The following is a 27253-nucleotide window of genomic DNA, read 5'->3' on the forward strand; positions in this document are numbered from 1 at the left end:
TTCAAACACTACACCTAACCCTAACATCACTGTAACCACACACCTAACTCTTCCTGTAAATCAAGAACAAAATATCTCATGGACTTGCTAATTGCTTAAATAAATACACGTTTATTTTCCCTGACATGGCTATCTAGTGACTCCACTAACTCAACACCAGTGTGCAGGTAAAATATGTTTCCTTTCTTTTCTTTTCTCTAGCCAATGGAGAGTGATTCAGCAGGGCATGAAAAATAATGTAAGTCTCTCCACATAAGGTTCTGGTCAAAAGTTGTGCGCTATATAGGGAATGGTGTCATGGAATTGCTTGATTGACAAAAACATTACTCTGTTTGTTGGCCATAGCTCACATTCGAGCAGCTCTCCATGCTGTGTCTGAAGATTGTTAAAGTCGTGACCCAGACAGCCCTCCGCATTCTCCTACCAGCGCTAGCTCGTATCATGGGGGTGAACCTGAGGAGTGGGGCAACCTCCCCAGAATCCCAGTGCTCTCTGACAGGGTCTGAGGATTCCTTAGGCGGTCTGGATGAGAGAGAGAAAAGGCTGCTGATCAGTGAGATGAACTACTGGACTAAGGAGAGGAGGAGGAATGGCAGTGCAGGATGCCGCCAAAAATCCACTCGCAGAACCTCATCACCATGCTGTTCGCCTAAGAGGTATGTTCACAGCAATATTTCAACATAATAATTGCAAGACCTGATCCATACTTATCATAAATTATTAACTTGGAATTCACACCTTGTAGTTTTAAGTTCTGGTCAGAAATGTTGCCACTGGGGGGGGGGGGGGGGGGGGGGCGGGGGGGGGTGGGTCCAGGTGAAAGTCATTTTTAACTGGGTAAGCCATGAAGTCATCTATGAATAAATAGATCAGGTACATGCCTTTCAGAAATAATCATAATCTGATGTCGTACAAACATAAAAATCAGGCAAAAAATCATGTCAGTTGGCTTTAGGCTTCTAGAACTACGGTGGTATGAGAAGTAATCCATCATTGCTCTAATTTGGTTTTCAGGCTCACTAATGACCCAGATTAGATACAGTTGGTTACATTTGCATGGCTTAAGTGGTGATTGTGTGTTTATCTTCAAGGTCCCAGACCTCATTGCAGAGCTTGCCTGCAACTAGAGAGGCTCCCCTCATGGAGCCTCTGAAGGCTCTTTTTGGGGTAACGGAAGAGAGCCTTCTGATATCCCTGGTTGAGGGTCACTCCAACCCCACCTCCTCCAGCTCCTCCGAGTTGAGCTGTGCTATCGTGGGGGAGGTGGTACACCAGCTTAACTCTGGCCTCTCAGTGGCCATTCAGGCCAGCCCGGGGAGTTGCCCCCCTATGGACAGTCAGGACATAGCAGCAGGCAAGGAGGTCATTCGGGTAGCCTCGGTTCAGATCCTGGCCCAGCTACAGAGCCAAACATCTGAGCCAGAGTGGGTAGGGTTTATCGAGCCCCTCATGGACCCTGTGACCGATGATGTGCTGGAGGCCATTGTCGGCACAATGGACAAAATGGCACAGGACTTCAACATCCTATTGGATCTGGCCAAGAAGATGACAATCTTGGGGTCTAAATTTCTGACCAATCTTCAATGTGACCTAGATGTTGAGTGTCCATCTGGGAAGGAAGGGACCACTCACTTTCTCAAAGAGACTGGATCCTCTACCAGTGTGGTGGCCAGAAAGATTCAGACCCTCTCTAGCCCCGACTTTCAGTCTAAAGCCCTGAAGGCGGTGAGCACCATCCTTACAAGGAAAGTCAGCAGCTCTTCTGGCATGGCTCCTTCCTCTAGGCCTTCTAGTGCTGCTCCTAGCCTTACTGAAGCCCCGCTGAATACCAGCTGCACAGCCCTGACATCTGTAACCTCCACTGCCACAGTGATTGTTAAGGCATTTGTGGGAGGCATGGAGACGATAGCATCATTTGAAGACACATGTGAAGCAGTTGATTGGCCAGTTCCTGTAAATGACCACAAAACAGGGTCTTCACAGAAGATAACCTTCTCTCTAGCCGGCACACTCTATGGCCGTATACGAGCAAAGCTGAGGGACCTTTTAACTCTAGCCGCTCGAGAAGAAGGTGTGGCTAAGGATGCTTCTCTTCGGGAGTCTTCAGACACCCTGGAAAAGGCAACTGTTTCAACTGTTGAGGTCCAGTTACCCAGCACCGAACACAGTAGAGTTCCCAGAGAGAGCCAACCAATACCAGCTCTCTGTCTCTCCAATCTGGATACCAGTACTCAAGAAGTTCTTAGCAGTGTTTTTTCCATCTACAAGTCAGAGTTATCAAAAGTGGAGAGTAAATCCTTAGCCGTTGTCAGTTCATCTGATGAGTCCCTAGAGGCTTGTTGGTTTGTTGATGGTGTCCTATCAAAGCTTGATGACTATACTATTTCCCAGTCACCCTCACCCAATGAAGACTTGAGCGTGAGTACTCAATATTCTCAACTGAGCTCAGAAGGGAGTGTCAGAATCACAGAGTCCTCAACTAGTCTGATTCAGAGCATTAAGAAGCTCTCTTGCAATGACTTTCAGACTCAGGCAGAAGAGGCAGTGAGTAAAGTGCTGATGAGATCCAGTCATTCCTTTATCACACAGATCAGCCATACTGGTCTTCAGAAAAGTCTGCAGGCTGGCTTATCATCTAGCTCACCATCAGAGATCCATGTCCTTTCAGAATCCATGTCCTCCATGTCCTCTGAGAATACAGCCTCTGGATTAGTGGAAACCTTTGTCAAAGGAATGGCGACTATTTTCCAGAAAAATGAGTCCACTGACACTGTGCTACTGGAAAGAAGTGGGAGAGTTTCACAGTGCTCCCACGGGGGCTCCCAACTGGATTATACTGAATTGAGTGTTAAAATATCAGAGGAGAAGCTTTGGTCAACAGCTAAGAACATCTGCGTCAGTATGAAGAACACACTTAAGGATTTCTTCACAGGGCTGAAGCCATCCGGATCCGAAAGGACAGAAATGGCTTCTTCCAAAGAGACCCTTGGGGAAATCCTGGTTGCTATCCAGAGTGAAATCTCAAACTTCGGGCGAATGAAGGATTCCAGGGAGCTCCTTCAGATCAATGATATGGTAGGAACTATGCTGAAGGAGATTGAGAAAAGTGAGGATGACAGTGAACAAGTCTGCCAAGACATCCCTCGAACCTGTTCATCTTTATCCACTTCTTTAAATGGTCGTAGTTCCTTGTCCAGCTCTTCAAAGGGTCCTAGGTCAGAGTGTGAGTTAGAGATCAACCTCCCTGGCACTCCCATCCCTGACGAAGTGCCTTTTGATCTGACCTGCCCCATCGTCAGGAGCTCCTGCATCGACACCAGGGACTCTAAAATGCCAGAGATTTCTACAAGTGACCTAAAGACAAAGATGATGGCACACACAGATGAACCCCTGCATCGTAACAGTCCAATGACTGACAGCAGCCGACCACCGAGTGCTAAAGTCTCTTTTCGATCCTCCACTCCGTCTTTCACCAGCAAGGGAACCTCTTTGGTACCAAAGGGAGAGGGGATTGACATTGAAGAGAAGGAGGTGTGTATCCCCAGCAGCTCTGGCCATCTGAGGGAGCTCTTAATCATCCCGGACATCAGCAGTGCCACTGCATTCCCACTGCAGTACTTGATGGACTCCAGCAAAGATGATGGCATCTGTTTTGTCACCATACTGGTGATAAGGTTGCTATCGGAGATCAGACCCTCAGCCCTAGATGGACCCTCCCAACAGGCAGCAGATCTGACAGAAACATCTCAGCAACTCATCAGACAAGTCCTGTCTGAGTTCTGTGCTGCATCCAGATTATCCAGGACACAGGCATATTCCCAGAACCTGAACATCCAAAGGGTGTTCAGAGGTGTACATAAAAACCTCATGGAGGAGTTTGGCTCTTATAACACCCTGGAAGCAGCTATGTCCTCCCAGGACCCTGCATTTGACAGAGTCCTGGTAAAGTCCTTGACCCAGCAGCTGGTGCAGGGACGCAAGGAGGCGTCAAGACCAGCTTCTGCTGCAACAAACCCATCAGACCAGGCTGAGATGGAGAGGGGGGCTGAGCAGAAAGCAAGAAGGAGCTTCCTTTGCTTTTCAATGACCAAACTCAGGATCAACTTCAAGGTATAGCAGGGAGTTAGCATTTGTTTTTTGTTCCAGTTAGGTGCTGATGTTATTGATGTGGCTATGATAAGACAAATACATGAAATAAATATTTTTTATTCACCACTAAATTGTTGCCTTGGATTCAGAAGTGTTCCATTTATTTATTCTCTGTACCATTTTCTTTACCTTTCTTCTGTTAGCGTTCCAAGAGAGGAAACAAAAAGGACTGCCATTCAGTCCAGGACCAGACTGAGATTCGCTCTACTGATGGACATTGGATAGGTAAGGATGTTTTAGAGCTCTGCTATAGCTTGTAGTTTTGTTTAGGTGTGTGTTAGAAACATAGGAATGCCTACCAAACTCATAGCACTGTTATTTTTCAACGTTACTATACTGCATCTCTCTCTCTCTCTCTCTCTCTCTCTCTCTCTCTCTTACCCCATCAATTTCTCTTGTGTTTCTAGCTCCAGTTGGAGAGGGTTCTCCCTCCAAATCTCAGCCTGTCAAAAAACGATCCTTGATTGTCAGGGTCTTTTCAGCAATGATGAAGCCATTCAGGCGCTTCACCAAGAAGAACCTGTAACCTGTTACGCTGCATGAAGAACTACGTTTGTAACAGCAAGACTTTTGACAAGAGGAATTTCTGCATGTCTAACCTTTCAAAGTCTATTTGATCAAATAAATGCCAATGATTTTACAAGAATTTCAAGTGTTTTGGAAGATTGATAATACTGAAGCAGATTTTCTCAGAGAAATGCACTAGTTCCCCCTTGGTTACACATTTATTGTTCAGCTTTTGAGTTGGCAGGACATAGGGCGTCAGGTAGCCTTGTGGTTAGAGCATTGGGCCAGTAACCGAAAGGTTGCTAGGTCAGATCCCTGAGCTGGCCATGTAAAAATATGTTGTTCTGCTCCTGAACAAGGTAGTTAACCCACTGTTCCTAAGCTGTCATTGTAAATAAGAATTTGTTCTGAACTGACTTGTCTAGGAAAATAAATAAAATAACCACAGCTTGACTCTAATACAATAGTTGCTGCCTAGACTGTCAGATAACCAGATGTTCTCTATTAATTTAGTTAGATTGGTAAGAGCTTATTAGCAGCAAGGGGAAAACACATAGAGGAGAATTAGCTATCTGCAGCTAGATCAACCCTCTGAGATGCTTTCTATATTTTTTTAAATATTATTTTTTATTTCACCTTTATTTAACCAGGTAGGCAAGTTGAGAACAAGTTCTCATTTACAATTGCGACCTGGCCAAGATAAAGCAAAGCAGTTCGACACATATAACGACACAGAGTTACACATGGAGTAAAACAAACATACAGTCAATAATACAGTATAAACAAGTCTATATACGATGTGAGCAAATAAGGTGCGATAAGGGAGGTAAAGGCAAAAAAAAGCCATGGTGGCAAAGTAAATACAATATAGCAAGTAAAACACTGGAATGGTAGATTTGCAGTGGAAGAATGTGCAAAGTAGAAGTAAAAAATAATGGGGTGCAAAGGAGCTAAATAAATAAATAAATAAAATAAAATAAATACAGTAGGAAAAGAGGTAGTTGATTGGGCTAAATTATAGGTGGGCTATGTACAGGTGCAGTACTCTGTGAGCTGCTCTGATAGTTGGTGCTTAAAGCTAGTGAGGGAGATAAGTGTTTCCAGTTTCAGAGATTTTTGTAGTTCGTCCCAGTCATTGGCAGCAGAGAACTGGAAGGAGAGGTGGCCAAAGAAAGAATTGGTTTTGGGGGTGACCAGAGAGATATACCTGCTGGAGCGCGTGCTACAGGTGGGTGATAATATGGTGACCAGCGAGCTGAGATAAGGGGGGACTTTACCTAGCAGGGTCTTGTAGATGACATGGAGCCAGTGGGTTTGGCGACGAGTATGAAGCGAGGGCCAGCCAATGAGAGCGTACAGGTCGCAATGATGGGTAGTACAGTGCCTTGCGAAAGTATTCGGCCCCCTTGAACTTTGCGACCTTTTGCCACATTTCAGGCTTCAAACATAAAGATATAAAACTGTATTTTTTTGTGAAGAATCAAAAACAAGTGGGACACAATCATGAAGTGGAACGACATTTATTGGATATTTCAAACTTTTTTAACAAATCAAAAACTGAAAAATTGGGCGTGCAAAATGATTCAGCCCCTTTACTTTCAGTGCAGCAAACTCTCTCCAGAAGTTCAGTGAGGATCTCTGAATGATCCAATGTTGACCTAAATGACTAATGATGATAAATACAATCCACCTGTGTGTAATCAAGTCTCCGTATAAATGCACCTGCACTGTGATAGTCTCAGAGGTCCGTTAAAAGCGCAGAGAGCATCATGAAGAACAAGGAACACACCAGGCAGGTCCGAGATACTGTTGTGAAGAAGTTTAAAGCCGGATTTGGATACAAAAAGATTTCCCAAGCTTTAAACATCCCAAGGAGCACTGTGCAAGCGATAATATTGAAATGGAAGGAGTATCAGACCACTGCAAATCTATCAAGACCTGGCCGTCCCTCTAAACTTTCAGCTCATACAAGGAGAAGACTGATCAGAGATGCAGCCAAGAGGCCTATGATCACTCTGGATGAACTGCAGAGATCTACAGCTGAGGTGGGAGACTCTGTCCATAGGTCAACAATCAGTCGTATATTGCACAAATCTGGCCTTTATGGAAGAGTGGCAAGAAGAAAGCCATTTCTTAAAGATATTCATAAAAAGTGTAATTTAAAGTTTGCCACAAGCCACCTGGGAGACACTCCAAACATGTGGAAGAAGGTGCTCTGGTCAGATGAAACCAAAATGTAACGTTTTGCATTGTTGCCAAAAAGTTATGTTTGGCGTAAAAGCAACACAGCTGAACACACCATCCCCACTGTCAAACATGGTGGTGGCAGCATCATGGTTTGGGCCTGCTTTTCTTCAGCAGGGACAGGGAAGATGGTTAAAATTGATGGGAAGATGGATGGAGCCAAATACAGGACCATTCTGGAAGAAAACCCGATGGAGTCTGCAAAAGACCTGAGACTGGGACGGAGATTTGTCTTCCAACAAGACAATGATCCAAAACATAAAGCAAAATCTACAATGGAATGGTAGTAAATAAACATATCCAGGTGTTAGAATGGCCAAGTCAAAGTCCAGACCTGAATCCAATCAAGAATCTGTGGAAAGAACTGAAAACTGCTGTTCACAAATGCTCTCCATCCAACCTCACTGAGCTCGAGCTGTTTTGCAAGGAGGAATGGGAAAAAATTTCAGTCTCTCGATGTGCAAAACTGATAGAGACATACCCCAAGCGACTAACAGCTGTAATCGCAGCAAAAGGTGGCGCTACAAAGTATTAACTTAAGGGGGCTGAATAATTTTACACGCCCAATTTTTCAGTTTTTGATTTGTTAAAAAAGTTTGAAATATCCAATAAATGTCGTTCCACTTCATGATTGTGTCCCACTTGTTGTTGATTCTTCACAAAAAAATACAGTTTTATATCTTTATGTTTGAAGCCTGAAATGTGGCAAAAGGTCGCAAAGTTCAAGGGGGCCGAATACTTTCGCAAGGCACTGTATATGGGGCTTTGGTGACAAAACGGATTGCACTGTGATAGACTGCATCCAATTTGTTGAGTAGGGTTTTGGAGGCTATTTTGTAAATGACAAGGATTGGTAGGATGGTCAGTTTTACAAGGGTATGTTTGGCAGCATGAGTGAAGGATGCTTTGTTGCGAAATAGGAAGCCAATTCTAGATTTAACTTTGGATTGGAGATGTTTGATGTGGGTCTGGAAGGAGAGTTTACAGTCTAACCAGACACCTAGATATTTGTAGTGTCCACGTATTCTAAGTCAGAGCCGTCCAGAGTAGTGATGTTGGACAGGCGGGCAGGTGCAGGCAGCGATCGGTTGAAGAGCATGCATTTAGTTTTACTTGTATTTAAGAGCAATTGGAGGCCACGGAAGTAGAGTTGTATGGCATTGAAGCTTGCCTGGAGGGTTGTTAACACAGTGTCCAAAGAAGGGCCAGAGACTCACCAGCAGCAAGAGCGACATCATTGATGTATACAGAGAAAAGAGTCAGTCCAAGAATTGAACCCTGTGGCACCCCCATAGAGACTGCCAGAGGTCCGGACAGCAGACCCTCCGATTTGCCACACTGAACTCTATCAGAGAAGTAGTTGGTGAATCAGGCGAGGCAATCTTTTGAGAAACCAAGGCTGTCGAGTCTGCCGATGAGGATGTGGTGATTGACAGAGTCGAAAGCCTTGGCCAGATCAATGAATACGGCTGCACAGTACTGTTTCTTATCGATGGCGTTTAGGACCTTGCGCGTGGCTGAGGTGCACCCATGACCAGCTCTGAAACCAGATTGCATAGCAGAGAAGGTATGGTGAGATTCCATTGTTTTCATACTGTTTTTATTTATTTACTTTTCTGCTCTTTTGCACACCAGTATCTTTACCTGCACATGACCAGCTGATCATTTATCACTCCAGTGTTAATCTGCTAAATTGTAATTATTCGCCTACCTCCTCATGCCTTTTGCACACAATGTAAAGTGCCTTGCGAAAGTATTCGGCCCCCTTGAACTTTGCGACCTTTTGCCACATTTCAGGCTTCAAACATAAAGATATAAAACTGTATTTTTTTATGAAGAATCAACAACAAGTGGGACACAATCATGAAGTGGAACGACATTTATTGGATATTTCAAACTTTTTTAACAAATCAAAAACTGAAAAATTGGGCGTGCAAAATTATTCAGCCCCTTTACTTTCAGTGCAGCAAACTCTCTCCAGAAGTTCAGTAAGGATCTCTGAATGATCCAATGTTGACCTAAATGACTAATGATGATAAATACAATCCACCTGTGTGTAATCAAGTCTCCGTATAAATGCACCTGCACTGTGATAGTCTCAGAGGTCCGTTAAAAGCGCAGAGAGCATCATGAAGAACAAGGAACACACCAGGCAGGTCCGAGATACTGTTGTGAAGAAGTTTAAAGCCGGATTTGGATACAAAAAGATTTCCCAAGCTTTAAACATCCCAAGGAGCACTGTGCAAGCGATAATATTGAAATGGAAGGAGTATCAGACGACTGCAAATCTACCAAGACCTGGCCGTCCCTCTAAACTTTCAGCTCATACAAGGAGAAGACTGATCAGAGATGCAGCCAAGAGGCCCATGATCACTCTGGATGAACTGCAGAGATCTACAGCTGAGGTGGGAGACTCTGTCCATAGGACAACAATCAGTCGTATATTGCACAAATCTGGCCTTTATGGAAGAGTGGCAAGAAGAAAGCCATTTCTTAAAGATATCCATAAAAAGTGTCGTTTAAAGTTTGCCACAAGCCACCTGGGAGACACACCAAACATGTGGAAGAAGGTGCTCTGGTCAGATGAAACCAAAATTGAACTTTTTGGCAACAATACAAAACGTTATGTTTGGCGTAAAAGCAACACAGCTGAACACACCATCCCCACTGTCAAACATGGTGGTGGCAGCATCATGGTTTGGGCCTGCTTTTCTTCAGCAGGGACAGGGAAGATGGTTAAAATTGATGGGAAGATGGATGGAGCCAAATACAGGACCATTCTGGAAGAAAACCTGATGGAGTCTGCAAAAGACCTGAGACTGGGACGGAGATTTGTCTTCCAACAAGACAATGATCCAAAACATAAAGCAAAATCTACAATGGAATGGTTAAAAAATAAACATATCCAGGTGTTAGAATGGCCAAGTCAAAGTCCAGACCTGAGTCCAATCGAGAATCTGTGTAAAGAACTGAAAACTGCTGTTCACAAATGCTCTCCATCCAACCTCACTGAGCTCGAGCTGTTTTGCAAGGAGGAATGGGAAAAAAATTCAGTCTCTCGATGTGCAAAACTGATAGACACAATCCCCAGACGACTTACAGCTGTAATCGCAGCAAAAGGTGGCGCTACAAAGTATTAACTTAAGGGGGCTGAATAATTTTGCACGCCCAATTTTTCAGTTTTTGATTTGTTAAAAAAGTTTGAAATATCCAATAAATGTCGTTCCACTTCATGATTGTGTTCCACTTGTTGTTGATTCTTCACAAAAAAATACAGTTTTATATCTTTATGTTTGAAGCCTGAAATGTGGCAAAAGGTCGCAAAGTTCAAGGGGGCCGAATACTTTCGCAAGGCACTGTAGATACTCTTTTTTTCCTACTGTGTTATTGACTTGTTTATTGTTTACTCCATGTGTAACTCTGTGTTGCTGTCTGTTCACACTGCTATGCTTTATCTTGGCCAGGTCGCAGTTGTAAATGAGTATTTAATCTCAACTAGCCTACCTGGTTAAATAAAGGTGAAATAAAATAAAAATAAAAATAAAAATCAGGCACATGACATAAAACCAGAAACCACAGCACAGAGGAAACCTCTGAGGGTCATAATGGCTGGTCCCATTAAACCTGGGGGAGGAGGAGTTTGAGCAGACCTCAGAGGACAGGAGCTGTCATGGTGTTAAGGACAGTAGATGAATCACCGCACTTTTTTGCTCTTGTTCCCTGTGTGTGTGTGTGTGTGTGTGTGTGTGTGTGTGCGTGCGTGCGTGCGTGCGTGCGTGCGTGCGTGCGTGCGTGCGTGCGTGTGTGTGTGTGTGTGTGTGTGTGTGTGTGTGTGTGTTTGACAGAGGTAGAAAGTGATGAAATACAGAATTGTGCGTTCGTTTGTTGTAGCTTTTTATTATTGTAATAGATCATTTTCATCCCTAGCTTTTTAAGAATGAGGCAAGATGAAGTCAAATTTCTCAAACAAGAAACATGGTTGACTGTTTCCCTTCAGTCGATTTCTCATTCTCTTGTAAAATAGCAATGATGCAAGCACTCTGATCTAGAAGCCAGTGAAAGCGAGAGGTTTTACAGCTAGTTTGTTCAGCTCAGGAAAGCCCCACGGCAGCACTTTGGAGTGTAGCATTGTGTTTTGATATCCTCATCTCCTTTGACAGAGTCTCCCGCATTCCGACAGAGCAGATAAAGCAGTACTGGGTAGAGCTGGTGGGGCTTTCAGAGTCAGTTTCATCTTTCTGCTCAGGCACAGGGCAGGCATCCTATGAAGTGTTTATCTCAGGAGTGCCTGATTTACCTCTGAACGGTGTCAAATGTGAGAGAAAGTGGGATCCGGGTGTTTTTTTACCGTTGTATGGATGTCTCTCTTTGACGAAGAAAAGCCTTGCCAATGAGAACCTTATTCCAGTCAGAGAGATATTATCAATATTTGTGTTGACACATACCCTACTGCTTCAGTCAGGATAGTATCACGGCTGGGGATTTGTTGTCATCTGTCTGAGACGGAGATACTGGTTGAGCAGAATACATTTAGAGGTACATTGGGAAAGAAAATCCTGCATGTATGAAAAAGCCCACCCTGTGGGTGTCACAACGTCTGCGGAAGTCGAAGCCTCTCCTTGTTCGGGTGGTGCTCGGAGGTCGAAGTCACCGGTCTTCTAGCCATCATTGATCCATTTTTCATTTTCCATTGGTTTTATCTTGTCTTACTATACACCTGGTTTCAATCCCATTCATTACCTGTTGTGTATTTAACCGTCTGTTTTCCCTCATGTCTTTGTCAGAGATTGTTTTATGTTCAGTATTCGTGTTTTGTATTTGGTGCGCGACGGGTCCTCGTACCCACTTTGTTTCATTGTATTTCATGGTTTTGGAGTTATGTGTTTTAAGTTATTAAACTACTCCATTCCACCAAGTTTTAATTATCCTGCGCCTGACTTCCCTGCCACCTATAAACACGACTGTGATAGAATCTCCGACCAAAATGAAGTCAGCAGGAGAAGGTACCCCAGCCGTGGACCTTGGAAGATTTTGAGGAGTTCACCCGCTGTTTCCGGACAGTATTCGACCACCCACCCGAGGGCAGAGCGGCAGGTGAGCGCCTCTACCATCTGAGGCAGGAGATGAGGAGCGCACAGAAGTTTGAGCTGGAGTTTAGGACCAAATACCCTGGCTTTAGGACCCTGGCTGCCGGCGCTGGATGGAGCAACAGGGCCCTGATCGACAATTACCGCTGTAGTCTATGTGAGGACGTCCATCGGGAGCTGGTCTGCAGAGACACCACCCTCACCTTCGACCAGCTGGTGGACCTGTCCATCCGGCTCGCGGATGTCCAGATCGGGGTCTGGTTGTTCCATCCTCCCGCACACCCTCTCCGATACCCATGGAGCTGGGAGGTGCGGTGCGCAGGGAGACCGGAGGGGGTTCCCTCTCGTGCACCATATGTGGCCGCAGAGGTCACACTGCTGGTCGGTGCCGGGTTGGTTCCTCTGGGAATCGAGGTAGAAGGCAGGGCACTCTGGCGTCACCCCAGGTGAGTAAGCACCATTCTCATCCAGAGCCCGCTGTTGCACATATGTTTGTCTCTGTTACTTTTCCTGAATTTTCCCTGTGTTCCCAGCATAAGGTGCTAGTAGATTCAGGCGCGGCTGGGAATTTCAGTAATAAAGGATTAGCTCATAGTTTAGGGATCCCCATTGTTCCTGTGCATATGCCTTTCCCCGTTCATGCCTTAGATAGTCGACCATTAGGGTCAGGGTTTATCAGGGAGGCAACCGCTCCTTTGAGTATGGTAACGCAGGGGGGTCACAGGGAAAAGATGAATCTTTTTCTTATTGATTCTCCTGCGTATTCCGTGGTGCTTGGCCTACCCTGGTTAGCTTGTCATAACCCCACTGTTTCTTGGCCACAGAGGGCTCTCACGGGGTGGTCGCGAGAGTATTCATGTAGGTGTTTAGGGGTTTCCGTTGGTGCTACTATGGTGGAAAGTCCAGACCATGTCTCCACCATGCGCATTCCCCTAGAATATGCCGATTTGGCTCTCGCCTTCTGTAAAAAGAAGGCGACTCAATTACCACCCCATCGACGGGGGGATTGTGCGATAGATCTCCTGGTAGACGCTGCACTTCCCAGGAGTCACGTGTATCCCCTGTCGCAAGCGGAGACGGTGGCTATGTAGACATATGTCTCCGAATCCCTGCGTCAGGGGTACATTCAGCCCTCCATTTCACCTGTCTCCTTGAGTTTCTTTTTTGTGAAGAAGAAGGATGGAGGTTTGTGCCCGTGCATTGATTATCGAGGTCTCAATAAAATCACGGTGAGGTATAGTTACCCGCTACCTCTTATTGCTATGGCGATTGAGTCAATGCACAGGGCTCGCTTCTTCAATAAACTGGATCTCAGGAGTGCGTACAATCTGGTGCGTATTCGGAAGGGAGATGAGCGTAAGACCGAATTTAGTACCACCTCAGGGCATTATGAGTACCTCGTCATGCCGTATGGGTTGCAGCCGTGCGTAATTAGCCGACTCCCACCACGGTAAAAGAGGTGCAGTGATTTTTAGAGTTTGCCAACTACTAGAGGTTTATCCTTTATACTGGAGGTTTATCCGGGGCGCCAAACAATGAACATGCACCTGTAGAATGGTCGTTAAGACACTAACAGCTTACAGATGGTAGGCAATTCAGGTCACAATTATGAAAACTTAGGACACTAAAGAGGCCTTTCTACTGACTCTGAAAATCACCAAAAGAAAGATGCCCAGGGTCCCTGCTCATCTGCGTGAACATGCCTTAGGCATGCTGCAAGGAGTTATGAGGACTGAAGATGTGGCCAGGGCAATAAATTGCAATGTTCGTAGTGTGAGACGCCGAAGACAGCGCTACAGGGAGACAGGACGGACAGCTGATGGTCCTCGCAGTGGCAGACCACGTGTAACACCTGCACAGACCACGTGTAACAACACCCGCATCGGTACATGCGAACATCACACCTGCGGGACAGGTACAGGATGGCAACAACAACTGCCCGAGTTACACCAGGAAAGCAAAATCCCTCCATCAGTGCTCAGACTGAATAGACTGAATAATAGGCTGAGAGAGGCTGGACTGGGGGCTTGTAAGCCTGTTGTAAGGCAGGTCCTCACCAGACATCACCGGCAACAACGTCACCTATGGGCACAAACCCACCGTCGCTGGACCAGACAGGACTGGCAAAAAGTGTTCTTCACTGCGAGTCGCGGTTTTGTCTCACCAGGGGAGATGGTCGGATTTGCGCTTATCGTCGAAAGAATGAGCGTTACAGAAGCCTGTACTCTGCAGCGGGATCGATTTGGAGTTGGAGGGTCCGTCATGGGCTGGGGCGGTGTGTCACAGCATCATTGGACTGAGCTTGTTGTCATTGCAGGCAATCTCAATGCTGTGCGTTACAGGGAAGACATCCTCCTCCCTCATGTGGTACCCTTCCTGCAGGCTCATCCTGACATGACCCTGCAGCATGACAATGCCACCACGCACAGAACGAGCAGTATGGCTGATTTCCTACAAGACAGGAATGTCAGTGTTTTTCCATGGCCAGCAAAGAGCCCGGATCTCAATCACATTGAGCATGTCTAGGCCCTGTTGGATCGGATGGAGAGGACAGGGCCATTCCCCCCTAGAAATGTCTGGGATCTTGCAGGTGCCTTGGTGGAAGAGTGGGGTAACATCTCACAGGAATAACTGGCAAGTCTGGTGCAGTCCATGAGGAGGAGATGCACTGCAGTACTTAATGCTGCTGGTGGCCACACCATATACTGACTGTTACTTTTGATTTTGCCCTTCCCCTTTCGTTCAGGGACACATTATTCAATTTCTGTTCGTCACATATCTTTGGAACTTGTTCAGTTTGTCTCAGTTTTTGAATCTTATGTTCGTACAAATATTTACAAGTGTTACGTTTCCTGAAAATAATTGCAGTTGACAGTGAGAGGACATACATACACACACACACACACACACACACAAAGCCTACCATCAGTAACACACTACGCCGCCAGGGACTCAAATCCTGCAGTGCCAGACGTGTCCCCCTGCTTAAACCAGTACATGTCCAGGCCCGTCTGAAGTTTGCTAGAGAGCATTTGGATGATTCAGAAGAAGATTGGGAGAATGTCATGGTCAGATGAAACCAAAATATAACTTTTTGGTAAAAACTCAAAGAACAAAGAATGCTGAGTTGCATCCAAAGAACACCATACCTACTGTGAAGCATGGGGGTGGAAACAGCATGCTTTGGGGCTGTTTTTCTGCAAAGGGACCAGGACGACTGCTCCGTGTAAAGGAAAGAATGAATGGGGCCATGTATCGTGAGATTTTGAGTGAAAACCTCCTTCCATCAGCAAGGGCATTGAAGATGAAACGTGGCTGGGTCTTTCAGTATGACAATGATCCCAAACACACCGCCCGGGCAACAAAGGAGTGGCTTCGTAAGAATCATTTCAAGGTCCTGAAGTCTCCAGATCTCAACCCCATAGAAAATCTTTGGAGGGAGTTGAAAGTCTGTGTTGCCCAGCAACAGCCCCAAAACATCACTGCTCTAGAGGAGATCTGCATGGAGGAATGGGCCAAAATACCAGCAACAGTGTGTGAAAACCTTGTGAAGACTTACAGAAAACGTTTGACCTCTGTCATTGCCAACAAAGGGTATATAACAAAGTATTGAGATAAACTTTTGTTATTGACCAAATTCTTATTTTCCACCATACATACATACATACATAACATACATACATACATACATACATACATACATACATACATACATACATACATACATACATACATACATACATACATACATACATACATACATACATACATACATACATACATACAATGTATGTATGTATGTATGTATGTATGTGGGGCTGCAGGTAGCCTCGTGGTTAGAGCATTGGGCCAGTAACCGAGAGGTTGCCAGATCAAATCCCCGAGCTGACAAGGTAAAAATCTGTCGTTCTGCCCTTGAACAAGGCAATTAACCCACTGTTCCTATGGCTGTCGTTGTAAATAAGAATTTGTTCTTAACTGACTTGCCTAAAGTTAAAATTTTAAAAAACAATCATACACTCTTAACAATACTGCTACAGAAGTGACACCTAGGGACGGTGCCAACAGATTACAACCACGAGTGATCAACAGATTACAACCACGAGTGATCAACTTACACTTTATAACATGTTGTCTTCTGTATGATTTAATGTGACCCTCATCCTGTCTCGTAACAGATCCAGCCCCTGACGGTTGCCCTGACCCAGACTACATCCCCAGGTCCAGATGATTCCAGCAGGCACAGCCTAGGTGGTTCAGCAGAAGCTCCTCCAGCAGCAGGTGGTGACTGCAGCTGCCTCGCTTCAGATACAGACCACCCCTCCTCACAGCCCGGCCCAACAGGCCCCAGTTTCCGCTGCAGCAGAGTCCCCAGTACAGCAGCAGCCAGCCAAGGGCCAGGCTCGCGAAGGGGCTATGAGGGGCAAGACCCAGTCCAAGCCTGGCGGGGGCAGCAGCTAGGTGCCCACAGGACTAGTTAGAGCTCCCCTTTCAGCTAGGCTAAGCAGGACATCTCATCAGTGTAAATGCACTCAGTGACTGAGGAGCAGCATTATGAAGAGATCCAGCGTTATGAAGGAGTGGTGGAGTCCAGTCTGAGGTGGCTGTGTTGAATCTAACCTGGTTTAAGGAACTGCTCCATGTAAAGGAATGACCTGTCTTTTAAGAGTGTCATCATCTATCTTCAACACAGTACTGTAACTGTCGGCTGTTTCCTTCGCAACTGTTTCAGAAGGTCTCCCTTGGAGGAAACCTGGACCAACATCCAGGGTTTAAGATCAGAAAAGCAGAAAAACAATATTCATGCCTTTTTTTAAATTGATGAATATATTAATGTTCCTCCATAGATATCCTGTGGCTATGGGCTGGTGCATAGCTCATTTGGGGAATGTCCATTTGAATAATGTTTTGTGTATTCATACATTGTCCCTGTCCGCCTTGATGATATTATTCTCATGCTTACCGTTTATGATGTCTGTAATTTCATAGTTGGTAGATATAGAAAACACCCTTCTTGTTAAAAAAAACCTATGTAGTGATAATCATATCTTTACGTTGTAAGTTTGAGCTATGTAGTCTGAAGAAAGCTTGTGATTGTGTCTCTGGCACCCGGATAAGCACGCATCCTACGTTATCTCCCAAGGCAGGCAGTATTACCACTGCACTGGATAACCTAGCTATCTATAGTGGCAACCAGCTGATATTTTCATTACATAAAGTGCATTCAGAAAGTATTCAGACCCCTTGACCTTTTCCACATTGTTACGTTACAGGCTTATTCTAAAATTGATTCAATCGCCCCCCCCCCCCCCCTCTACAGATAATAACCCATAATAAGAAAGCAAAAACTGTTCTATTATTTTTTTAATCAAAAACCTATGTACTAAAAATAAAATACTGATATCACATTTACAAATATTCAGACCCTTTACTCAGTACTTTGTTGAAGCACCTTTGGTAGCGATTACAGCCTCGAGTCTTCTTGGGTATGACGCTACAAGCTTGGTACACCTGTATTTGGGGAGTTTCTCCCATTTTTCTCTGCAGATCCTCTCATGTTCTGTCGGATTGGATGGGGAGAGTCGCTGCAGTTTTTTCAGGTCTCTCCAGAGATGTTCGATTGGGTTCAGGTCCGGGCTCTGGCTGAGCCATTCATGGAGATTCAGAGACTTGTCCCGAATCCACTCCTGCATTGTCTTGGCTGTGTGCTTAGGGTCGTTGTCCTGTTGGAAGGTGAACCTCTGGAGCAGGTTTTCATCAAGGATCTCTGTACTTTGCTCCGTTCATCTTTCCCAGGATCCTGATTCAGGCCAAAGAGTTCAATCTCGGTATCATCAGATCAGAGAATATTGTTTCTCATACCCTTCCCCCAGGTCTGTGTTTCTTTCCAAATCATGTCCAATCAATTGAATTTACCACAGGACTCCAAACAAGTTGTAGAAACATCTCAAGGATGATCAATGGAAACAGGATGCACCTGAGATCAATTTCGAGTCTCATAGCAAAGGGTCTCAATAATTATTTAAATAAGGTAATTCTGTTTTTATTCTTAATAAATTTGCTAAAATGTTCTACACTTTTCGCTTTGTCATGAGGTGTTTTGTGTAGCTTAATGAGAGGAAAAAATATTTGTATCCATTTTAGAATAAGGCTGTAACGTAACAATGTGGAAAAAGTCAAGTGGTCTGAATACTTTCCGGATGCACTGTAAGTTTACTTTTTATAACACATTTCCTGTGATATAACCGTTGGGAAATAATGGGTACTTCTACCGTATAATAGGTTAAATCAAAAGATGGAATATGCTGCAATAGATAAAAGCCTTTCTCAGTGTTTTAGTCATGAGGGAGAAAAGAAAGCTCTCAACAGCGCTGTCTGTTTTCCCCTGCTGGCTGCTGACAGTGGCAGATATATCAGAAGAGAAAACCTTTATTTGGGCCGGAGGGCAGAGATTCAGGCCTAAAGCCACTCAGAAGATCCTAGATCACTGGATCAGAGGGCATGTCACACAGTGTCAGAAGAGTCAGACTGTGTAGAAGGGCTATACACACACCACTATAGTTAATGTTGCTATCACTGATAACATTTAAAAGACCAGTATTGTAATCTGGTCTGTTAACGGGAGCACATAAGAAGACAAAGGCCAATTTATTGCAATAAATGACGTTTAATAAATTGTCTGAAGTTACTTGGTCTTTAAGGACTGTTTGAAGGGCTTGAACAGGCCTTTGTAGATGGCAGAAAACATCCTGACGAGAAGTGGACGTTTGTGAGGCGTCTCCTGTTGGGAGCTGGCGGGGAGATCCTTTGGCAGTGCAGACATGGCAGCATGTGGCACTATGCTGGGCACTACAGAAGAGAGAGAGAGCGTTTACATGCACTTTAATTCAGAAATGATGTAATGTATGTTACAACTCAACATAACTGACACTGATAAAATGAGAACCAACAGCTTGAGTTTTGGAGAATATAATTACTTTTACATAAGAGATGACTACTGATTGCGTATATAACCTTTGTAAGGTTATTTTGAAATGGCATTTATTTGTACACCAATCTCTCAAACAGACTGTTGTCCTGTTGTGTGAACTTACGCATGCCATCTTCAGCAGTGGTCTGTACTTGTTCTGATTCAGAGCGGTGGGAATCCTTCTTGTTCCCCTTCTTGAATAGCTAAGTATTTAAAGAGAAAAACATGTTTTAAAAAATGTCACAGCTGACCAACCTCATGATGATAACAATCACACCTACCACACCAGCACAACAACATTTATGATTGGTTTTGGAATGAACGGATGGTTTTATATTTTTACACTAAATAGCATTGTTTACTCACAACTGTTCATTTAAATATGTTTGCTGTACCTTTAAGTTGCTTGTCAGCCTGACCAGCCTTTGTAGAAAAGATAGTTTCCCGCTGCTAGCCCTCACATCCTCAGCCAGTGGAAGAGCCTTAGGCCCGGTGGTTTTGACTGATGTTCTTGAGGCTGCCCTCAATGCCTCATTACATCTGTGGAGAAGCGCTTCACTCAAAGACTTGACAAGAATCCTATCAAATGAAGAGTCCTGAGTCGACACGGCCTGTTGGAGGATTTTCTCCGAGCCAAACTCCTCCAACAGATTTTTATAGACGACTCTGTAGACTTTATGAATCCTCAAGTTCTCTGGATAGGCTTGTGTCTCAGAGCAGCCTGACCATGCACAGAAGACCTCCATAACTTTAGGGATCAGGTCTTGTGACTTGCGTGTGACGTCAACTGGGTAATCTTCTGCTGGGGTTTGGATTTCTGTTAGAATTCTCATTACTAACACGCAGAGGATGGGGTTGGAAGTGTGACATCTTTGACCATGTCTGGGCTGGTTGACATATCGTCCCTGACAATGTTTTGAGCTACACCAGAATGACTGGTGGTATCCACTTCCTCTCCATCAATGTTGGCCTTCAAGATTTGTGCTGCATTGGAGGTCTCGCTTGTTGCCATAATGGTGCCAGAAGGAGACAGCCGAGGGGAGGACTTGCCACTCAATAGATTGCCTACATCAGATATAGTGGGTTCAGATGTTTGGAGAGATTCAGTTGGAGAGGATCCTCTACTTTCTGCATCAGAATCCACAGAGTACATGACCTGGCTTACCATAACTTTGGTAAAGAGACTGACTGTGTCACTAAATACTGATGAAGAAGAAGAAGAGCATGAAATTCTATCTTCAGACACTCTAGCCAACACCTTGGCCCCCTGAGCCAAACTCATTGAAGTTGAATAGGGCACAAAACTAGGAAGCAGGAGGCACTTAACAGACTCCTCTACAAACAGCTGAACCAGCTTGTAAGTTGTGGGCTTCCCCACCTTGTCATTCCTCTTCAGCTTCGAAAGGATGGTATCAGATGCACTCTTTCCAGCCGCCACTGTCAGTCCCAGAGGGGTCAAGTTGCTATCGGAAATTATGCGGTTGACTTGGTGACTGAGATCACGGGAGAGAGCACCAATCCTACCCTGAGATATGAGCTCCTCCAGTCTAGCTATTGGATCTGTTAGATCAGGGTGAGATGTAACCTGCCCTTCTGCCTCTGGATATACCTTCTTCATGATGGTATCGGCTATGGCAAACATGCTTGTTCTGGCATCACACACCATTGTTTTTGGCTTAGAAGATTCGCTCATGTCAATGACTGAGCATCTTACAATGGGCTGAGCAGTACTCTCGGGTAACTCAGAAGGAATGGGAGTGCAAATTCCCACTCTGTCTTCTGTGATTTGGCAGTTGAGAATGACAACGAGGAGGAAGACCGCAGTGACTCTTGATAGACCAATTCCTCGCCACATTCGCTGCTTATCTTCTCAATGTTCTCCAGCATAGTTCCAACCACTTTATCTATTTGTGAAAGCTGTCCTGCAGCCACCATTTGGTCAGATTTTGACAGTTGCTCCTGGACACTGCTGATGATACTGTCCTCTGGCATTCCCAGGTGGACTTTCAGTGAGGTCTGGGAACTTTAAAATGAACAAGCAAAGCATGTTAATTGCTGTCTGAAGTTGGAAAATCGATATCTTAGTGCTAACAAATCTAACAAGCATTATAATTGAGTATTCTAAATGTAATTTATATGTGTTTATTAGATATTGCAAAACACACCTGTTAGAAAGCTGGAAAATATTGAAATGGGGAAATTATTGTTCATCAGTTTGAGGGTTCGGATTAACCGCACACACACACACACACACACACATTATGGGGAACATACAGTACCTCTTGGAAGAGGGTGTGCTAGACCTTGGTCGGAGATCCCTGCCGCCACAGTTACTTCGCCAAATATTTAACTTCCTGGATGAGCTCCAGTCTTTTCTACTCAAAGGCAGTGAAGGATCTTGCACTGCCACCCCTCTTGAGTGAGTCAGCGTTGTCATAAAAGCCCGTCACCCCTAGAATGCGGGCCAGGGCCGGCAGCAGGATCTGCAGGGTGGTCTGTGCAATGAAGTTGACAATGGTCTTGCACAATTTTGCAAGCTGTTCCTTTGTCATCTGCATTGCACAAACAAAACAGAACACAGCAGGTTTGGCAATGAGACTCTGATGTAAAGTATTCTAGATTAAACAGAATGCATTTCACCAACATCGTTTTCCTTATCTGTGACTGAATTCAAAGTTGGATGAAGTATGACAGATTAATGAACGTAATAGCAGAATAGAACTATGGTTAATTCCTCTCTTGATTCAACACAACATTCCCAAATCAAAGGTCAAAGGCTGATGGAGAAACTTACAGGTTTTTTAAATCCTTTATAGATCACTTGCCATTGCCTAGAAAAGAAAAAATAAATGTGTTTTACTTACTTTTTATTTCCTTCTGCACAAAATATGTGAGGCTAGAGCAAAACATGGTTCTAACATACTCATCAGTAAGATTGCGCATGAACGAGATGAGGATTGGGTAGCAGTCCTCCATCTCATCTTTGTTGCCTGGGCCGAGTGCAGCCTTAAGAGCATTCTTCTCCAAGAGCTCAATAACAGATCCTCTGTCCGGGTGTTTATTCCTCAATCCTAAATATGTTATTACCATATAGGACAATTCAGGATAAGTCAGACGCTTTTCTCTTAATACAATACTTCGATAAAATTGCTACAATAGGACTATTGAATAACACTATCCATGCAACATTTCTTACTGACTCCAGTTTCTAACATGACCTTTATCTATGATATTCAAGTTTAGAGAACCAACATACTACAGAGGGAAAATCTATGACCTGGATCCGTATCAGTGCCCTGCTCCCCTGACTTCTTGGCACTACTTTTCCTCTTCGCCTTGGATAGAATATAATAGAATAGATTCCAGATCACAAATAATAGACATGTTACATCAGGTCAATGCAGCTATTGTGACAATTGAGTGTTACTAGTCTAGTAGTTGCCCTGTCACTCCTGCCATTTTACCTTTCCTGTCTTCTTGGGCTCCTTCTTGAGCTGGGCCACTGGTTCTTCCTCAACAACCTCCCTCCACTCCCTCGGGGGATCTTCATCATCTCTCTGTACTACCTGAAGGACATAGGAATTTCATGTCAATGTCAGATTAGATTCTTGCAAAGGACATCATAGAGCTACAGCCATATCAGAGCTAAACTGGTGATTGACTTAATAGAGAGAACTAGACATTTGTTTTGCAATAGACTATGTTATCTTAAATGACGTTTTCCTTAGTTACATTCCCAAATATTTAGTGTCATTTAACCTACCTTTTCTTCATCCATAATAGCATACAGTATTTTTTATATCTCGAAAAACGTGTCCTTATCTGTGTTGTTTTCACTCATGTTGAGTTTACTGAGGACAATATTGCAGCCACTGACGAATTAAGAACTTCATACCACGTCATGGAATGTTAGACCTTTATGCACATTCCCATTCTCTCATTAATCTTGGGGGGGAAATATATTGATCAGATTACACACTTTCCCCATCAACCGTTTTCGATACAGCTAGGCCCACATTGAAATCTGTTCACTAAGCACTGCGACTCAGCAGGTCAAAACAGAAATAAACCTAGTCTAATTTCGTGTCGACCTCTTTTGGATGTATTTCGGTACCCCATTTAGTGAGCCAGTTGATTGATCTATTCCTTATAGTGCATTCCTTAAAAGTAGGCCTACATTAGGGAATAAGGTGCTATTTGGTAGCATATTCCTCTCTAGCCCATGCCTCCACCAATCCAATGATTTTAGATTTGTAGGAAGAAGCGAACGAGAGTGTACACTTCAGGAGAAGGAGATATTATTGGACTGTATCCCTAGGCTATAGCCAGGCCTAAACCAAGTAGCCTTGAGTACGATCCCAAAAGCTTGGATTGCCAAAGGCCTATCAGAGCTAAATTGGTGATAACAACTTTAAACTTACTGTAAAACATGTTCTACCTTCCCCTATATTTCACTTACCTTTTCTTACACCATAGCTAATTGTATATCCCGAAAAGCATGTCATTGACTGTTTTGGCTTTGCTACTTTCATGTCGAGTTATGATAAAAGAGCATTTTTGCAGACGCAGACTTTTAGTAAGTCGGGGACGTCATGGACTGAAGGCAGTAGAGGTTAATTGGTTTTAAGAAATGTTTATATGTCGCCCTCTTGTGGAATTATTTAGGTACAACAACGTGTTGTGTAGGATCCAAATGATTGTTTTCTCCTCATCCCTGTGTTACGTCCTATTATCAGTCATAAACAGAGAGCAATACACTTTAATAGTAAAGAGGTAACACTCTGCTTCACCCAATGTGATACGGTATCGCTATCATTTTTTTTATTATTTTAGAACACATTCAAGAACCTCCAGAAGCTAACTAGCTAAAAGCTATTTAGTCATAGTTAGCCAATGCTAGCGGCTTTTACCTTCTGCACAGATACCAGCCCTGTTCTTAGCCTGGATAATACTCGCCAGTCTACTAGTATCAGACTGCCTCTCCACAACAACGCCGGATTCCTGCCGTAATCCCTGGACCACTACTTCTGATCTTCACTGCTAGATCACAGCTTGCAGCTAACTAGCTCACAGCTAGCTTGCACTTATCGTGGCATCCAGTACCGAAGCTATCCCTGAGGCCCACCTCCCGGCCTACTCAGCTGTTCTCCCGAACCCCACTCATACACGGCTAGAGCCCAATACTCCACCGGATCCTTGCTGTAAACTATGGACCTTGGCACCAGTTCATCGCTGCCTCCGATTGGCTATAGTGGATCTATAGTGGATAACGCCACTGCCACGAAGGTAGCACCAGTTAGCCGTGAGCCAGGCGCATCTCCCTGCTATCATTCTAAATTCTACCTGCCCCCCGCCGCACCACCACGACTGGTCTGCCGACGAATACTCCATCCGCTGTGCCTTCAACCGGCCTCCTTTGGAGGGCTTTTAACTTTAAACGCCGTGTAGCCCGCGTGCTAGCGTAATGGCACCTTCCCTGTACCATCTACTGCTGCCTTCTGGACACTATTATCACTTGGCTACATATCTGATGCCTGCTGGACTGTCGATTAATCACGGTACTCCATTCTGTTTATTTATTTTTTATTTGTCGGCCCCAGCCAGCCGCGATCTCAGGCTCTGTGTGTCGTCGCCATTTTACCTGCTGTTGTTGTGTTAGCTGATTAGCTGTTGTTGTCTCACCTGTTGTTTTAGCTAGCTCTCCCAATCAACACCTGCGATTACTTTATGCCTCGCTGTATGTCTCTCTCAAATGTCAATATGCCTTGTATACTGTTGTTCAGGTTAGTTATCATTGTTTTGGTTTACAATGGAGCCCCTAGTTCCACTATTCATACCTCTAATACCTTCTTTGTACCACCTCCCACACATGCGGTGACCTCTATGAGGTTTCTGTGTTTTACACTATAGCCATTACCAATATGTGTATTCCCAGCAGCTCTGGCCATCTGAGGGAGCTCTTAATCACCCCAGACATCAGCAGTGCCACTGCATTCCCACTGCAGTACTTGATGGACTCCAGCAAAGATGATGGCATCTGTTTTCTCACCATACTGGTGATAAGGTTGCTATCGGAGATCAGACCCTCAGCCCTAGATGGACCCTCCCAACAGGCAGCAGATCTGACAGAAACATCTCAGCAACTCATCAGACAAGTCCTGTCTGAGTTCTGTGCTGCATCTAGATTCTCCAGGACACAGGCATATTCCCAGAACCTGAACATCCAAAGGGTGTTCAGAGGTGTACATAAAAACCTCATGGAGGAGTTTGGCTCTTATAACACCCTGCAAGCAGCTATGTCCTCCCAGGACCCTGCATTTGACAGAGTCCTGGTAAAGTCCTTGACCCAGCAGCTGGTACAGGGATGCAAGGAGGCGTCAAGACCAGCTTCTGCTGCAACAAACCCATCAGACCAGGCTGAGATGGAGAGGGGGGCTGAGCAGAAAGCAAGAAGGAGCTTCCTTTGCTTTTCAATGACCAAACTCAGGATCAACTTCAAGGTATAGCAGGGAGTTAGCATTTGTTTTTTGTTCCAGTTAGGTGCTGATGTTATTGATGTGGCTATGATAAGACAAATACATTCAATAAATATTTTTTATTCACCACTAAATTGTTGCCATAGATTCAGAAGTGTTCCATGTATTTATTCTCTGTACCATTTTCTTTACCTTTCTTCTGTTAGCGTTCCAAGAGAGGAAACAAAAAGGACTGCCATTCAGTCCAAGACCAGACTGAGATTCCCTCTACTGATGGACATTGCATAGGTAAGGATTTTTAGAGCTCTGCTATAGCTTGTAGTTTTGTTTAGGTGTGTGTTAGAAACATAGGAATGCCTACCAAACTCATAGCACTGTTATTTTTCAACGTTACTATACTACATCTCTCTCTCTCTCTCTCTCTCTTACCCCATCCATTTCTCTTGTGTTTCTAGCTCAAGTTGGAGAGGTTTCTCCCTCCATATCTCAGCCTGTCAAAAAACGATCCTTGATTGTCAGGGTCTTTTCAGCAATGATGAAGCCATTCAGGCGCTTCACCAAGAAGAACCTGGAACCTGTTACGCTGCATGAAGAACTACTTTTGTAACAGCAAGACTTTTGACAAGAGGAATTTCTGCATGTCTAACCTTTCAAAGTCTATTTGATCAAATAAATGCCAATGATTTTACAAGAATTTCAAGTGTTTTGGAAGATTGATAATACTGAAGCAGATTTTCTCAGAGAAATGCACTAGTTCCCCCTTGGTTACACATTTATTGTTCAGCTTTTGAGTTGGCAGGACATAGGGCGTCAGGTAGCCTTGTGGTTAGAGCATTGGGCCAGTAACCGAAAGGTTGCTAGCGTCAGATCCCTGAGCTGGCCATGTAAAAATATGTCGTTCTGCTCCTGAACAAGGTAGTTAACCCACTGTTCCTAAGCTGTCATTGTAAATAAGAATTTGTTCTAAACTGACTTGTCTAGGAAAATAAATCAAATAACCACAGCTTGACTCTAATACAATAGTTGCTGCATAGACTGTCAGATAACCAGATGTTCTCTATTAATTTAGTTAGATTGGTAAGAGCTTATTAGCAGCAAGGGAAAACACATAGAGGAGAATTAGCTATCTGCAGCTAGATCAACCCTCTGAGATCCTTTCTATATTTTTTAAATATTTTTTTTTATTTCACCTTTATTTAACCAGGTAGGCAAGTTGAGAACAAGTTCTCATTTACAATTGCGACCTGGCCAAGATAAAGCAAAGCAGTTCGACACATACAACGACACAGAGTTACACATGGAGTAAAACAAACATACAGTCAATAATACAGTATAAACAAGTCTATATACGATGTGAGCAAATGAGGTGAGAGAAGGGATGTAAAGGCAAAAAAAGGCCATGGTGGCAAAGTAAATACAATATAGCAAGTAAAACACTGGAATGGTAGATTTGCAGTGGAAGAATGTGCAAAGTAGAAGTAAAAAATAATGGGGTGCAAAGGAGCTAAATAAATAAATAAAATAAATACAGTAGGGAAAGAGGTAGTTGATTGGGCTAAATTATAGGTGGGCTATGTACAGGTGCAGTAATCTGTGAGCTGCTCTGACAGTTGGTGCTTAAAGCTAGTGAGGAAGATAAGTGTTTCCAGTTTCAGAGATTTTTGTAGTTCGTCCCAGTCATTGGCAGCAGAGAACTGGAAGGAGAGGTGGCCAAAGAAAGAATTGGTTTTGGGGGTGACCAGAGAGATATACCTGCTGGAGCGCGTGCTACAGGTGGGTGATGCTATGGTGACCAGCGAGCTGAGATAAGGGGGGACTTT

At 44.2% G+C, this 27253-nt stretch overlaps 2 protein-coding genes across 8 annotated transcripts; one reads left to right on the plus strand and one right to left on the minus strand.

Moving 5' to 3' along the window:
• The first annotated feature begins 930 nt into the window (after window positions 1–930).
• LOC118964898 lies at window positions 931–25652 on the plus strand. Of its 2 annotated transcripts, XM_036980344.1 has the most exons (3): window positions 932–4110; window positions 4293–4374; window positions 4557–4795. In XM_036980344.1, exons 1-3 carry the CDS (start codon window positions 1141–1143, stop codon window positions 4673–4675), a joined length of 3171 nt encoding a protein of 1056 aa, XP_036836239.1. In that variant the 5' UTR covers window positions 932–1140; the 3' UTR covers window positions 4676–4795. The 2 variants fall into 2 exon arrangements, with proteins under 2 accessions (XP_036836240.1, XP_036836239.1); XM_036980345.1 differs by lacking the exons at window positions 4293–4374; window positions 4557–4795 and adding an exon at window positions 24933–25652 and having other exon boundaries at window positions 931–3585.
• LOC118936342 lies at window positions 18617–24808 on the minus strand. 6 transcript variants are annotated; one of them, XR_005052145.1, is made up of 8 exons: window positions 22422–23734; window positions 22235–22292; window positions 21881–22028; window positions 21752–21788; window positions 21237–21509; window positions 19353–20980; window positions 19082–19160; window positions 18617–18836 (listed from the first exon to the last, which is right to left on the minus strand). XR_005052145.1 is itself a non-coding variant. In XM_036980359.1 (3 exons), the coding sequence occupies exons 1-3, from the start codon at window positions 19788–19790 to the stop codon at window positions 18673–18675; spliced, it is 681 nt and encodes a 226-aa protein (XP_036836254.1). In that variant the 5' UTR covers window positions 19791–19914; the 3' UTR covers window positions 18618–18672. The 6 variants fall into 6 exon arrangements, 1 of the variants encoding a protein (XP_036836254.1); XR_005052143.1 differs by adding an exon at window positions 24640–24808 and having other exon boundaries at window positions 21881–22523; XR_005052144.1 differs by having other exon boundaries at window positions 21881–22292.
• Window positions 25653–27253: the final 1601 nt, after the last annotated feature.

Source organism: Oncorhynchus mykiss, chromosome 6, assembly GCF_013265735.2.
Source record: "Oncorhynchus mykiss isolate Arlee chromosome 6, USDA_OmykA_1.1, whole genome shotgun sequence".
Lineage (NCBI taxonomy): Eukaryota > Metazoa > Chordata > Actinopteri > Salmoniformes > Salmonidae > Oncorhynchus > Oncorhynchus mykiss.

Bases quoted from the DNA above. Each gene is read 5' to 3' on its own strand.
- LOC118964898 (XM_036980344.1), top strand. From the start codon at position 1,141: ATGGAGCCTCTGAAGGCTCTTTTTGGGGTAACGGAAGAGAGCCTTCTG. The intron at 4,111-4,292 runs GTATAGCAGGGA...TTCTTCTGTTAG, and splicing joins AACTCAGGATCAACTTCAAG to CGTTCCAAGAGAGGAAACAA. The intron at 4,375-4,556 runs GTAAGGATGTTT...TTGTGTTTCTAG, and splicing joins TACTGATGGACATTGGATAG to CTCCAGTTGGAGAGGGTTCT.
- LOC118936342 (XM_036980359.1), bottom strand. From the start codon at position 19,790: ATGAGAATTCTAACAGAAATCCAAACCCCAGCAGAAGATTACCCAGTT. The intron at 19,161-19,352 runs GTACAGCAAACA...TTAAATACTTAG, and splicing joins GGCTGACAAGCAACTTAAAG to CTATTCAAGAAGGGGAACAA. The intron at 18,837-19,081 runs GTAAGTTCACAC...TCTCTTCTGTAG, and splicing joins CACTGCTGAAGATGGCATGC to TGCCCAGCATAGTGCCACAT.